Source organism: Medicago truncatula, chromosome 4 (assembly GCF_003473485.1).
Source record: "Medicago truncatula cultivar Jemalong A17 chromosome 4, MtrunA17r5.0-ANR, whole genome shotgun sequence".
In the NCBI taxonomy this organism is placed as follows: Eukaryota; Viridiplantae; Streptophyta; class Magnoliopsida; order Fabales; family Fabaceae; genus Medicago; species Medicago truncatula.
In genome coordinates, this window is record NC_053045.1 from 46,895,417 (window position 1) to 46,910,220 (window position 14,804).

Here is a 14,804-nt window from a genome sequence, read left to right on the forward strand (position 1 = left end):
GCTTAGAATTTGCATCTATGTATGTTGGACGTTGAAGATGATGAACAAAATTAAGTTTCTGGTTTGAACCTTTTTTTTTTTTTTTTGGTTTGAACTATTGTGTAGGAATTTGTAAATACTATTTTTGTTTGCTAATAACTCTAAACCATAAATTAAATTTAACAGTATTTTTATTTTCTTGACTTCATTGGCACCATTGTTGATATATTTTTGGTGTAGAAATATGAAAGTTGGGAATACAACAACAAAAATGTTATACTTATCAAGCATCATGTGTAAAAATCAGACATCTGATAAGAACATGATCGTTTATACAGTCAGGTTCACCATGTATAGAAAATCAAAACTAATTCAGACCAAGGTAACAAATGATGCAAGTTAGAAAATCAAAACTAATTCAGGTTGTGTGAGGAACTGAGTATGTTGAAACCTTTAAAAGTTATATTTTATTGCAGGTCCCAATAAAATTATATTTTGATCTTCTCTATACTATATATTCAACAAAAATTAAACATACCTCTGGCAGATTCTTCAAGATTACATTGATAAAGGAACAAAACGCTGAGAAAGCTAAAACCATGCGAACTATAAACTAGTGATATCAAATTCCACATTCGAGAACATGGATTAGTACAGAAGTTATATATCCATGCTAACATTATGGAGTCCCTTAATATATCTAAAAACAGTAGTTAATAGAAATCCAAATACATAATGAAGATGGTTGAACGATCTTTGTGTTTTTAATCAAAAATTGAACAGTGGTCATGAATTGAACAGTCCCAGTACACAATGAAAATAGCACAAGAACTCTCAACTAGCCAAGACCCACCTACAATAGAAAGGTAACAAAGCAATAAGTCAAACAGTCAATACACAAATCACATAGATGCTGAGACAGAGATGTTGTGCAGTTTTAATGAGGTTCACGACAGAGCAGAAACACCCGTCATTAATAAACCAGAGTATGGTAAGAAGGATACTCTTTCAAAAAACGGAAATGTGAAAGATTTTACCATTTTCCCCTATATTCTCAATCCTCCAAAGCCCTAATTTCAAAAAAGTGATTTTCATTGTTGAGGTGTAACAACCGACAACCCAGTCAAATGTGCTGGCTGTATTTAGGAATTGGGAAAGACTGCTATTTCCAGAAAAATATATCCATTTAAGCTACAGATTACATGATACGCACTGTCAATGAGTACTAATGTTAAGTGAAAGGGATACTGAATGTTGTAAAGAACAATGTCTTAACATTCTTCTGCTAAGCAGTTCTAAAGTTTAATCGACAATAAAATGATGGAATAGATATTTAACTAGTTCAAGTAAAAGGCTTAGCACAGTATGTCAAGCTATATAGATTTTGGGAGCAATATGTCTTGGAAATTGCAACCGCCATTAACTTATTTATTCCACTACTTACAGTGCAATATTTTTCTTTCTTAAATCACATGGCCACATTAAAAATTTACAATATGAACAAGTAGAGATTCTCATATATAAAGGTGATGGTACATGAGTAAAGAAAACTAAGGCATGAAATATGCAATGGCAAGATAAAAAGTAAAAATGTGGCGGAAAATAGGAGATAATTAACATACCATTAGCACTCACTATTGGAATCATATGTGACGCTTTCTACTTGGCTTTGAATTACCATTGCGGCGGTTGCCTTTAGCCATCTTAAACTTCTTTTTCAATTTCTTCCCTATTCTACCAACAGGCTTCAAGGAAGTCTTAGTCTGATTTCCATCAGACATCTCCACATCTTGAAAATTCAAAAACAAATAAACACATGCTATTATATTTTCTTTCCAAGCAACCAAATGCCAATTTGTAATTAAAATAATATAAAATTGGGATTTTTCTTCAGCAAGACAGTTTTATCATAAAACACGCTGTCTTCATTGGTGTTGTCAATCATGGACAGAAAAAACTGATTTTCTGTCCGCACTGAATTTTTAACAGGAAAAACAAAGGTGTTTTCCCCAGAAAAAACAAAATCATTGCCAAAAAAACTCCAACTATGAAATTAAAGAAAAAAACTTGAAAACATAGAAAATAAAAGTACTCATAATAATTATAACAATAGCTTCAAAAGGCTTAGAAGAAAACAGAAATGGGTTTTTAGGGCTCATATCAAGTGTAAATTTTGAAAGATCTGTCACAGTGGGAAAAAACCCAATTCAATTTGAAGGGACTAAAAGAGAAAGAGAAAAAGAAGGAAGACGAAGATAGAATCTGAGATACCAAACCAAAGCCCTTTGATGAAAAGGTGTTGGCGGTACCTACAAGTTCCAAGCTTCTTGTTTGTGTTGTTTGTTTTGGAAGGGTGAAAAAAGTAATAATATATCTATCTATGGAATTGGGTATTCCCACTCGAGTCCCCTCTCTTTCTAATCACTGCCCTACTATTTCGGCTAGGCAAAACCACTAAAACACTAAAAGTGGAGAACAAAGGAAAAAACAAAAACTCGCTAATATTGCATCACTCATTTTCTATTTAAAATATTGGACCTGTTTGGATTGGCTTATTTTTGAGCTTTTTATTCATAAAATTGTCAAGGTAGTTTATGAACAAAAAGCTTACATATTTATTTGTATAAGCTATTTTTCATAAACTAAAAAAATAAGCCAATCGAAATGGGTCCATTGTAAATGTTGTTGATTTCTTGCAACTCTACTATGATATAATTGCAGAATGCAGAATCAATTTCAGTTTGTTAAAATTCCGGTAAACTAAAGAGATAATACCCATGGGGTTGTTGTTGATAGATGAAGTGGAAACTTCCATAGTAGTAGTTGATGGGACGGAAACCTGAAGTTTAGGAGCAGCAAGGGCAGCTTCTTGAGCAGCAAGCTTAGCAGCTTCTTTCTTGTCATAGTAAGGTTCAACAATCTCTCTTCTAATAGCCCTAAGCCTCTTCTCCCTCTTCGATCTCATTGACTTCGCCATTTTTTACTCTTTCAATTTCTACTTCCTGCTTCAATTTCAACAAACAAATCTTTAATATGAATTTGTATAAGATAAAGATGAATAAAATAGAAGAAAGGGGTTGTTAGATTTACCTGGTTAGGGTTTAGCGTCGAAGTGAATGCGAGAACGAAAGAGGCGGATAGCAGAAGGGTTTGTTTATATTGTATTAGTCGAAACCTAAGGGTGTAATTGTCTTTTGTGATCAAAGAATTTTCGTGGGCTTATTAATTTAGTAGATGTGTCAAATTGGGTCTGGATATGTTCACTACCAGTTTTTCTACTACACCCCTCTTTCTATTTACTCGTAAACAGTAATCTAAAGTGTACCCTAGGTGGAATAATGTTTGGTCATACTTTACTTTTCTTTCAATGAATCAGAAGATTAACTCCAAATTAAAAAATATAAAGTGTACTTTGAGGGTGAAAAAATCAACTATCCTAAAGTTTTGTAGAGTAAAGTATACAACATCAAGGGATGTTTTGTTTCAAGTTTAAGAATCATATTCATGTGAATAAATGGTTAGGGAATAATTAAATTCATGTTTGTTTACTACTACTAGATTGAGAAATATTTTTTATTTAAGTTTCAAATATATTTTACTTTTTAATGTTACTCCATTTTTAAGTATATGTTATATGTATCGATGTTATTTAGTTTGTAACATGTTATTTCACATAATATAAATATAAACATATAACTTTGAATCAATAAAAACCGCCTCGCAAAAAAATGAATTCATCCAATCCAAACTGCATTTTTTAAGCTCGTGGAAACAAAACTTTTTCCATGAAAAGTTGTAACGCTTGTGTGTATTTAGGGTAATGAAGAGGAAGAGAGAAGATGAATTATTTTAAATTTAGTTTTATACTTTAAAAATAAAATTAAAAACTACTTTTTTCTTTCAAAAAAGAAATAAAAATTGAAAAGTACATTAAAAAAATTGTTTGGATAATTTAGTTCCGCCAGAGGTAATGCTTGGGTCCCTTTGGGAAATGTGGCAACAAGATGTCATGGAACAATATGAACCACAATATTCATACTGATACTACTACTACCTTACTAAAAAAAAAAGGGACGCTTGGCCATATCCTGAATTCAGTGGAAATGAGCTCACTGGCACCATATTCTGTTGGGACTTGCCTCACCTCCTTGCAGCCCCAAAAACTTAACCATTTGAATTCACTAACAACAACATGTTCTGTCCAAGTCCAACAACAACCACCAGTTCTTGTACAAAAGGATAATCAATTGAAAAGAAGAGAAGCAATAGGCCTCTCCTTGAGTTTTGGTCTTCTACATTCTTTATTGCAACCAATAATACCCACTGCAACAGCTGCTGAAGCAGTTCCATGTCAATTAACTGTGGCTCCTTCAGGCCTTTCCTATTGTGATAAAGTTGTTGGCTATGGTCCTCAGGCTGTTAAGGGACAGCTCATTAAGGTAACCATGTCACAGTTTAATACTTTCTTTTTTTTTTTTTTTTTTATAGAAGGCACATATATATATTGTAAAAGTAGACTTTATATAACTAATTAAATGAACAACTAACTAACTTTGTAACTAACATTTATATCGAATATTGTTCCCTTTTTCCGGTGTTTAACTTGACCGTTATGTTAATGTTAGGCACACTATGTGGGGAGATTGGAGAATGGAAAAGTTTTCGACAGCAGCTACAATCGTGGCAAGCCACTTACATTTCGCGTTGGTGTTGGAGAGGTATCATGATTATATCCATAGTTTTAAATTGCTGTTAGCGAGAAAATGTGGCCTTGCACACAGCTCAAAATCCTTTATATTGCAGATGCATTAGGCATTAGCCATTTGTTACCGCAATTTAAAACCATGATTCTATCAATAATAAGCTCTGCAATTAAGAAAAAAAGTAAAGCTCTTATGAGATATTGATTGGTGAAATCAGAAAATTGTTGAATTTCTACCTTAAAGTATATTTTCTACCTTCTATAAGTTGTTACTTGTTACAAAGTTCACTGATATATATGCCATGCTCATTGTTAACAAATTATTCATGAATCATATAGGTTATCAAAGGATGGGATGTAGGCATTTTAGGAGATGATGGAATTCCTCCTATGCTTACAGGTACTTGTTTTTTCAGTCACTGTAAATTCTATTTTGTTTTATGGATCATGACATGTTGAAGTGACATTTTTTACCCTTTTCTTATGTTAGGAGGTAAACGTACATTGAAGCTTCCTCCAGAATTTGGATATGGCTCAAGAGGAGCTGGTTGTAAAGGAGGCAAGTACTCTTTTTCTTCTTCTAAACAATACCTTTTAATTTGCCATCATTATAAAATAATTGTCCATGTAAAGATCAAATTCCATAACTTTGGTTATTTTGCACTTTGTTGAAGTGGTTCTTATAAGGATCATGTTGGCCTTTTGTCTTCGGTTGGTGCTCATAGGCCACTCTAGGATGAAGTAACGGTTACTTGGTTTATGATTTGCTTATTCTTCAATATAAAAAACTTGATAGGGATGCTTGCAGAACTGATTAAATTTGTTGTTGCATAAGGATGAAGAGTAGGAAGTGGCAGAATAAGAAAGAAAATTGGAAGTTCATTATGAGGAAAATGAATAATTTTTAGGGAGAAAGACACTTGAACTATTGATTCTAATGATAACTTAGTCTAAACAGCTAGTAGCTACTTGACATGACATATCTCTTTAAACCTGGATGTACTTGTTAAGTATTACAGAAGATATTTCTTGATTATAATAGAGAAATTGGAATCCTTCAATTAAGTTCTTAAAGAAAGGATATATGTGCAAAAACTATGCCGTGGCATACATTGCACATCTTTTGATCATACAGAGCATGTGAGAGTGAGACTGTAAAACATGTTTATAACACAATAGCGAAACATGTGTAGAGCAAATTCTGTTGAAGAGCTTGTGAACCAAGGAAAGTGTGTTAATGGATCTCGATTAGTACTGTATTGACACCTACACATTTCAACATTAAAGTCGTGTCCCACATGACACCTACACATGATTATATTCAATTATGCGATTTTTTTTCAAATTATTGCCAGTTTTGACATATCCATATCAGTGTCCTGTGTTGTGTCAATAATTTATAGGATAGAAATAGTAGAGTAATCTGAAGAGTTATACATTGCCTTATTTCTGCATCAATTTTTCCTAGCCAAGGTGAATTTATACCTGGTTTTGATGCAGGTTCATGTGTCATTCCTCCTGATGCGGTACTCTTATTCGACGTAGAGTTTGTCAGCAAAGCATGATTTACAACTCCATGGCAGTCGAATTACCTTCCTTGAACTTCCTTGGAGATCAGAGCCGAGATTACTATTATTTTTCCCCTTTTAATTTACATGTTTGATGGCTGTGAAATTACAATCCAGCTGTGAATTTACATTTTTGCTCTAGATCACATTGATAAAGGAACAAAAAGCTGAGAAAATTATAACGTTGAGAAATAAAACTAGTATCATCAACTTCCACATTGGATGACATTGGTTATTTGTGCATAAATTAAAGAAATGTGCTAAATCATTGTTGTTAAATCAATTACAAGTTTAATAGATACACTGCCAGTTTAAAAAAGGATTAACATTTCCTATGTGTTTATAACTAATAAAATTATAACTAATAAAATCAATTACAAGTATAATATAGGCTCCTGATTCATATCCTCAGTTTTAGATTGTCCTAAGAAATACATACTTCAATGATCCAATAAGAACAAGCAAATTTCAAAACAAGCACACTATTTTTAATGCAGAATTATATTTTTCATCTTGAGTCAAAAAATAAACTAGATTTTTATCTCAGTGTCTCTCAAAAAAAAAAAAAAAAAAAAAACGTATGTCTCCATGAGAACTTAGTGACAATCGGTAATTTGTGTCACTGTTTAATTGATAATTAAGTTATTTTTTTATGGAAAAACAACCAATTTTTAAACATGCAAAGTTCATGATGTTTTGGTAAAAAAAGAAAGAAATGAATGTAACGAACTTTTGCTATTAAATTTTAGGTAGTTACAAAAAAATGGATTTTTTTTTACAAAAATTCATTTTTAAACAAATATTATCCATGTATTACCTCAAAATTCATGGATGTTTAACAGATACATGCACATATATGAGTTGGACATGAGTATCATCTATATTCAAAGAACCGAATACGAATATCTTGATACTTATTTACATCCCTACCTCCACTAAAGAAAATCTATGAAAAAAAAATCATAAAAACCATAATTTTGAAATAAATAAATAAATAGATATTCATATTCCATATTAATTAGATACCATAATTTTGTGCACCAAGAACGTTTGAACCACATGATTAGGATTTCTTTATACTTAACTAATGATTTCAAGTCTGATAATACAACGGCGGTAAAACTAAAGGAAAAAAAAAAATGGCATTCATGTGGTTATGTGTATATTTGGTTACGCGGTGATTAAAATTGATTTTGATTGAATTGATTTTGTAGAATTGAGTTTAGTTAAAAGTGAGCTTAATAAAAAATGATTTATGTTTGGATACCTTCACAACAAAATGATTTATATAAAATATTTAGTTTGGATAGTTTGAATCATAATTGCTTTTGGATGGACAAATTATTAAAATGGGTTTTCACATTTATTTATTCATTTGCCTAACATATAACAAATTGACATTTAAGAGTCTCTATTTTATGTTGCCCGCAATCACCTCCCTGTCACTCTACTTCAATGTACTCGTGCCTTACTCATATGCAGCCACCGTAACATTAATCACACACTCCTCCATCATCTCTTGATGTTTTATGCACACCACATACAATTACAACTCTGTTTCATCTATGCACAACACAATTGAATTGCAACCAATTTTAATAGCAAATAATCCAATTTTAATTCAAAGCTGGATCAGAAAAAAAGGTCCAGATAAATTTTAGTTGAGCACCAGCACCGATTTTCGATTATTCATCTTTCTTTCTTTCCATCGTATGTATCAATCATGCCACTGTTTCTGAATGAAGTTTAAACACCTTCAGAAGAAATTGAGATTAACAGTACACTATAATGTTCTCCCAGCAAATTGAAGTTTATCACCCACAATAAAGGAAACATGCATATATTCAAAAATAATTGATGTTGTGGAATCTATAATGACAATAATTTTTTTTTGACTATCAATATTACTTACATACTTACACATGAATAGGAGGCAAGCGGGCAACAAACTGCGCCGCTAGACCTTTTTGGATGACAAAACCAATCCTCGTAAACACAACATTCATGGACCTAGGAGACACAACATTGTTATGCATAATCCTTTGGACTCTATGTAGAAGGTCAACTGCCTCTGATCCTAGGAAGCCAAAAGTGTCAAAAGCCAATACCATGTTATGGTGAGGAGAATCGATTTTGTCCAAATTGAAAAGCTACAAATACTCGCTTCACTTGAAACGCGCTTTCAAAGACAAAAGCACTTCCACCAATTGCATCCCAAACATGCAAAACGTGCGGCATATATGGTGAAACGTGCGTTTTGGCTAGTTCACCGGAAAACCAAACAGGGATTATATGTGGTTTGATGAATTAACATCTACGATTGTACGTCAGAAAGGTTTATCTTACGATTGAACATGTAGATCCAATCATTCAATCATATTCTTTTTTTTATATTTAGTTATTTAAAATAAATGATAAATTTTAATTTAATTTTACCCAAGGATATGGTATCTAACAAAACTCACCAAAAGATTTTCCATTATTTTATTGTCTATCACTGAAGATCTTTTGAGTGTAGTAGACTGATATGATCAACCAAAGTATTCTTATTTGCTTCCTAAATGAAACCAAGCCATGCCAAACCCATCCACGTCCTTTTCTTGAAAAAAATGCTACGATGCATACTTGAAAATGACTTAATATATTTGATTTTCGCGAACTAAATTACCATATGACTTTGAAAGGATCAACCCGGATTCATCAAAGTGGTAAGAAAATTGAACTTTTTAAAATAAATGATTATAAGTTTGATTCTTGACTTTGACGTATAGCGAAAATTCGGTCCTATGTGTATTACATGTTATTTATTTCAACAGAAATTAGTCACTGATCAGGCATGGAAGCTTCGTACTTACGATGCTAACCAAAAAAATATGTTTTTAGAAGGGAGGAACCAACTACAAAATAAAAATTTAAAAAAGAAAAAAGGTTCAAATGCAATTTGCAGCTCGTTCAGAGAAGCTAGGCTTTGTTATACTATATACCTAAGTATTAGAAAATAAATATGAACAAAAAGCCATACATGCTACGAAACAAAAAATAAAAATATGAAAGCTCAAGGTGTATATGTTACCTCCTAAAAAGAAAAGATCATACTAATAATACCTGTAAAGGCTTAATCTCAAATATAGTTCAAATTTTAAACCCTTGCTCTAGAGCTTACACTTGTATAAGCAGATTATATATTCCAAAATAATTTTGACTTATCCATCCAAATAATATCTGCTTAGCTTTGGATTGGTTTGGAACTCTGGACATAAACAACCCCCAATAATAAGATAAGATTAATTAGCATTTTTAAACATTTATTAGGACAAAAGTACCATTATTGAGTAGTCAAAAAGACTCAAACCAGAAAAAGGTAAGGCTTATGGAGCAGGCAAAAGGGTGTCTTGCAACCATATAGTAAATATTATACGCAGCAAAAGGACATAAGGTTTGGTTACTCAAACCAAAAATAACGTCAAAAAGGATACTATTCAATTTTTTTTTTTTTTTTTGTCCTAGTAACACTCAAACAAATTTCCATATTAGCAGAAACAGGACGAGGATTAGTTGGAATTTAATTTAATTAACAGGCTTGCGTGGGAATATATATGATGATGCTACATTGACTTTGTACCATACAACACCAAATGAACTTGTTTTAAAAATGGTTATTGAACTGCTCTCTTTCTCATTCAGCTTCAGCTACGACACTGAATAAACCAAACCACTGCTACAACTATTCCTCAAACATTATACTATAATAATCTTTGTCATTCATAACATAACATATTTTCAATTCCATTTCATTTTTACTTTTTCTTTTTCAGTCTCAAACTTTGACTGCTGTTTCATTAACACACCCTTCTCTATTGTTTTCCTTATATTTCTCATGCTATTCTCCTTCCCTTGTTGACCTTCTCATGCATCAGATAACAACTTATCTCCAATGTATGTCACTCCTCGTGCATCCATCCATCTGCTCTGCCTACACATTCCAACTCCCACCTAAGAATCCATCCACTTTCATCGTTAAAAACAATTTTCTCGTCAACTTGAAGCAAATGAATCCTTTACTTGGTCAAGTTTGTGAACTGTGAGTGTTTGAAACTTGTAAATTTGAGTCTTAGGTTATAATGAAGATTTCAACACTTCATGTAGTAGTTTTGCTCCTTCTGTGTTTTATTTCAATGCCACTACTAGTCATTGGCCAAGAAAACTTGGACAAAGATACAACTTTGAGAGTGCTTTTGGAAGTGAAGACATTTTTTCTCCAAGACCCGCAAAATGTTTTGAGTGATTGGTCACAAGACAACACAGATTATTGTAGTTGGAAAGGTGTTTCATGTGGTTTGAACCCTTTGGTGGATGACTCTGAGCATGTGGTTGGACTCAACCTTTCCGACTCGTCACTCACCGGGTCAATTTCACCTTCACTCGGTCGTTTGAAAAACTTGCTCCACCTTGATCTCTCCTCCAATTGTCTCACAGGTCCCATTCCAACAAATCTCTCTAACCTTGTCTCATTGGAAACTTTGCTACTGTTTTCTAACCAACTCAGTGGTTCTGTTCCTGTTGAGTTTGGCTCGCTCACGAGTCTCCGAGTTATGCGGCTTGGAGACAATGCATTAACTGGTATGATTCCTGCATCTCTTGGGAAACTGGTTAACTTGGTCAGTCTTGGTTTAGCTTCATGTGAACTCACCGGGTCGATTCCACCAGAACTCAGTCAACTCGGTCTCTTGGAGAATCTTGTTCTGCAAGACAACGGGTTGATGGGTCCAATTCCATCCGAGTTAGGGAACTGCTCAAGCCTCACTGTCTTCACCGCTTCTAACAACAAGCTCAATGGCTCAATTCCAAGTGAACTAGGTCAGCTCCAGAATCTACAGCTTCTCAACCTTGGCAACAATAGTCTAGCAGGAGAGATTCCGAGTCAACTTGGTGATATGAGTGAACTCGTATACCTCAATTTCATGGGAAACCAGCTTGAAGGTGCAATTCCACCATCTCTAGCTCAACTAGGTAATCTTCAAAATCTTGACTTGTCTATGAACAAGCTAAGTGGAGGAATTCCAGAGGAGTTTGGTAACATGGGTCAGCTTGGTTTCATGGTTCTGTCTGGTAACAACCTTAATAGTGTCATACCAAGAACAATATGTTCCAATGCAACAAATTTGGAACATTTAATGCTATCAGAAAGTGGTCTTTTTGGTGAGATTCCAGCTGAATTGAGCCAGTGTCAGTCGTTGAAACAAATCGATTTGTCTAACAATTCACTCAATGGGTCTATACCTCTTGAGCTCTATGGATTGGTGGAGTTAACTGATCTATTGTTAAACAACAATAGTTTGGTTGGTTCCATCTCTCCTTTTATAGGGAACTTCAGCAGCTTGCAGACACTTTCTTTGTATCACAACAAATTGCAGGGTGATCTTCCAAGAGAGATTGGAATGCTTGAAAAGTTGGAAATTTTGTATCTTTATGATAATCAATTATCTGGGGATATACCTATGGAGATTGGTAACTGTTCAAGCTTGCAAATGATTGATTTCTTTGGAAACAGTTTCAAGGGGGAAATTCCCATCACTATTGGAAGGCTAAAAGAGTTGAATTTCCTTCACCTCAGGCAGAATGAGCTTGTGGGTGAGATTCCTGCAACCTTGGGGAACTGTCATAAACTGAATATCTTGGATTTGGCTGATAATCAGCTCTCTGGCGCAATTCCTGCAACCTTGGGATTCCTTGAGTCATTGCAGCAGCTCATGCTCTACAACAACTCTCTTGAAGGTAACCTTCCTCACCAATTGATAAATGTAGCAAACTTGACCAGGGTGAATCTTTCAAAGAATAGATTGAATGGCAGTATAGCTGCTTTGTGTAGCTCTAAATCGTTTCTTACTTTCGATGTTACCGATAATGAGTTTGATGGTGAAATTCCGCCTCAACTAGGAAACTCGCCCACTCTTTATAGGATAAAATTAGGCAACAACAAATTTTCTGGTGAAATTCCGAGGACATTGGGAAAAATCCATGACCTGTCGGTGTTAGTTCTATCAGGAAATTCACTCACCGGACCAATACCAGCCGAGCTGTCTTTGTGCAATAAACTTGCTTACATTGATTTAAACAGTAATCTTCTTTATGGACAAATACCATCATGGCTGGGAAAATTACCTCAGTTAGGAGAGCTTAAGCTCTCCTCCAACAATTTTTCCGGACCTCTTCCATTAGGCCTATTCAAATGTTCCAATTTACTAGTTCTCTCTCTGAATGAAAACTCACTCAATGGAAGCCTCCCAGCTGATATTGGTGATCTTACATATCTTAATGTCCTTCGACTTGACCGTAATAAGTTCTCTGAACCAATCCCTCCTGAGATAGGTAGGTTGAGCAAGCTTTATGAGCTGCAGCTCTCCAGGAATAGCTTTAATGGTGAGATCCCAAGTGAGATTGGAAAACTTCAAAATCTACAAATCATTGTAGACCTCAGTTACAATAATCTCTCAGGTGGCATACCATATTCTCTAGGGACTATGTCAAAATTGGAAACACTTGATCTTTCCCACAATCAACTTACTGGAAAAATCCCTCCACAAGTGGGTGATATGAGCAGCTTGGAAAAGCTTGATCTCTCTTACAACAATCTTCAAGGGAAATTGGACAAGAAGTTTTCCCGGTGGCCAGATGACGCATTTGAAGGAAACCTAAATCTTTGTGGAAGCCCTCTTGACCGCTGCGACAGTGATGATACTTCTGGCGGTAAGCAGTCACGCCTAAGTGAGTCAACAGTGGTGATAATATCTGTCATTTCAACTTCAGCTGCAATTGCACTATTGATACTTTCAGTAAGAATGTTCTGCAAAAACAAGCAAGAATTCTCAAGGGAAGACAGCAAAGTGACTTCTTATGTCTACTCTTCCTCTTCATCACAAGCACAGAGACGACCGTTGTTCCAGCTAAGAGCTGCTGGAAAAAGGGATTTCAATTGGGAAGATATCATGGATGCAACGAACAATCTAAATGATGACTTCATGATTGGTTCGGGAGGTTCAGGGAAAGTCTACAAAGCTGAATTGGCCAGTGGAGAGACAGTTGCTGTCAAGAAGATTTCATCAAAAGATGACTTTCTGTTAAACAAAAGTTTCTTAAGAGAAGTTAATACACTGGGGAGAATAAAGCATAGACATTTGGTGAAGCTAATAGGATTCTGTAGCAGTAGAAACAAAGGAGCAAGTTCGAATTTATTGATCTATGAGTACATGGAGAATGGAAGTTTATGGGACTGGCTTCACAGGAAACCAAACATCGCGAGCAAAGTAAAGAAGAACCTTGATTGGGAGACAAGATTCAAAATTGCTGTGGGTTTAGCTCAAGGAGTGGAGTACCTACATCACGATTGTGCACCAAAGATCATTCACAGAGACATCAAATCCAGCAACATATTGCTAGATTCCAAAATGGAGGCACACTTGGGAGATTTTGGACTGGCAAAAGCACTCATTGAAAGTTATGACTCAAATACTGAGTCAAATTCTTGTTTTGCAGGGTCTTATGGCTACATGGCTCCAGGTATTGATCAAAATGCTGAATTGAATTGATTTGAAATTACTTTTAGTTTAACTTTATCTAATGAAAAAACTTGTTTAACATTGGTTTTTTCTTGCAGAGCATGCATTCTCCCTGCGGTCAACAGAAAAAAGTGATGTTTTCAGCATGGGAATAGTTCTTATGGAACTTGTTAGTGGTAAAATGCCAACAAGTGACTTTTTTGGAGCTGACATGGATATGGTGAGATGGATGGAGATGCATATTAATATGCATGGCTCTACCCGTGAGAAACTGATAGATCCTGAACTGAAACCTCTTCTACCCAGTGAAGAGTTTGCTGCATTCCAAGTGCTTGAGATAGCCTTGCAATGCACCAAAGCGACACCACAGGAGAGGCCGTCTTCAAGGAAAATATGTGATCTTCTCCTCCATGTATTCAATAACAGAAGGATGGACTTAGAGAAGATGAAGTTGGATTATCACAAGTAAATTAATATACGAAGGGTTTAAACAAATCCTAATACTATCAGACTCGACGTGATACTTTTTTTTGCTCATTTATTGTTCTTTTTTCACATGTAGATCTGGTGTAAAGAAACAGTGACTTAATTGCTGTTGTTACGTAAATGTTACAATAGCCGAAATTGACAGCAGTTCACGTTACTTCCATTTTGGATTCTATACTACTTGCTCCATGTCTTTCAAACATAAGATAATGTGTCATGTTAGTATGTGCCCCTCCCTAGGAGCACATGTCAAGTCAAAGATTCCACAAATATTTATTGAGAAAAATTAATGTTTTAACTTTACGATAAATAAATTGACAAAATTTTCACATTAATTTTTAACATTTTGATAAATAAACATGTGCCCTTAATGCACAAGTTATCATTTCCCTAGGAATATGAAAAGAAGTTTCGTCCTACAACTATAGGTATTAACTGTTTTAGAGGATGGCAACTTAAATGTAAGATTTATTTTCTTCTAGAAAGCAATGCAGTTATATTTCAAAATGCACA

At 34.4% G+C, this 14,804-nt stretch overlaps 3 protein-coding genes across 4 annotated transcripts; 2 read left to right on the forward strand and 1 right to left on the reverse strand.

The window, feature by feature from the left end:
* Positions 1–494: 494 nt before the first annotated feature.
* LOC25493450 (uncharacterized) lies at positions 495–3,199 on the reverse strand. 2 transcript variants are annotated; one of them, XM_013601949.3, is made up of 4 exons: positions 3,070–3,199; positions 2,755–2,981; positions 1,602–1,768; positions 495–832 (listed from the first exon to the last, which is right to left on the reverse strand). In XM_013601949.3, exons 2-3 carry the CDS (start codon positions 2,954–2,956, stop codon positions 1,623–1,625), a joined length of 348 nt encoding a protein of 115 aa, XP_013457403.1. In that variant the 5' UTR covers positions 2,957–2,981; positions 3,070–3,199; the 3' UTR covers positions 495–832; positions 1,602–1,622. The 2 variants fall into 2 exon arrangements, with proteins under 2 accessions (XP_013457403.1, XP_039689595.1); XM_039833661.1 differs by having other exon boundaries at positions 2,755–2,984; positions 3,071–3,180.
* An 819-nt stretch (positions 3,200–4,018) lies between these two features.
* On the forward strand, positions 4,019–6,496 carry LOC25493451 (peptidyl-prolyl cis-trans isomerase FKBP13, chloroplastic). Its single transcript, XM_013601951.3, has 5 exons — positions 4,019–4,418; positions 4,605–4,697; positions 5,021–5,081; positions 5,172–5,240; positions 6,182–6,496. The coding sequence occupies exons 1-5, from the start codon at positions 4,083–4,085 to the stop codon at positions 6,244–6,246; spliced, it is 624 nt and encodes a 207-aa protein (XP_013457405.2). The 5' UTR covers positions 4,019–4,082; the 3' UTR covers positions 6,247–6,496.
* Positions 6,497–9,929: 3,433 nt separating this feature from the next.
* Positions 9,930–14,454, forward strand: LOC25493452 (LRR receptor-like serine/threonine-protein kinase GSO1). Its single transcript, XM_013601952.3, has 2 exons — positions 9,930–13,806; positions 13,904–14,454. Exons 1-2 carry the CDS (start codon positions 10,371–10,373, stop codon positions 14,272–14,274), a joined length of 3,807 nt encoding a protein of 1,268 aa, XP_013457406.1. The 5' UTR covers positions 9,930–10,370; the 3' UTR covers positions 14,275–14,454.
* The last annotated feature ends 350 nt before the right edge of the window (positions 14,455–14,804 follow it).

Bases quoted from the DNA above. Each gene is read 5' to 3' on its own strand.
- LOC25493450 (XM_013601949.3), bottom strand. From the start codon at position 2,956: ATGGCGAAGTCAATGAGATCGAAGAGGGAGAAGAGGCTTAGGGCTATT. The intron at 1,769-2,754 runs GTATTATCTCTT...TGAATTTTCAAG, and splicing joins TATCAACAACAACCCCATGG to ATGTGGAGATGTCTGATGGA.
- LOC25493451 (XM_013601951.3), top strand. From the start codon at position 4,083: ATGAGCTCACTGGCACCATATTCTGTTGGGACTTGCCTCACCTCCTTG. The intron at 4,698-5,020 runs GTATCATGATTA...TGAATCATATAG, and splicing joins TTCGCGTTGGTGTTGGAGAG to GTTATCAAAGGATGGGATGT. The intron at 5,082-5,171 runs GTACTTGTTTTT...TTCTTATGTTAG, and splicing joins AATTCCTCCTATGCTTACAG to GAGGTAAACGTACATTGAAG.
- LOC25493452 (XM_013601952.3), top strand. From the start codon at position 10,371: ATGAAGATTTCAACACTTCATGTAGTAGTTTTGCTCCTTCTGTGTTTT. The intron at 13,807-13,903 runs GTATTGATCAAA...TTTTTCTTGCAG, and splicing joins TTATGGCTACATGGCTCCAG to AGCATGCATTCTCCCTGCGG.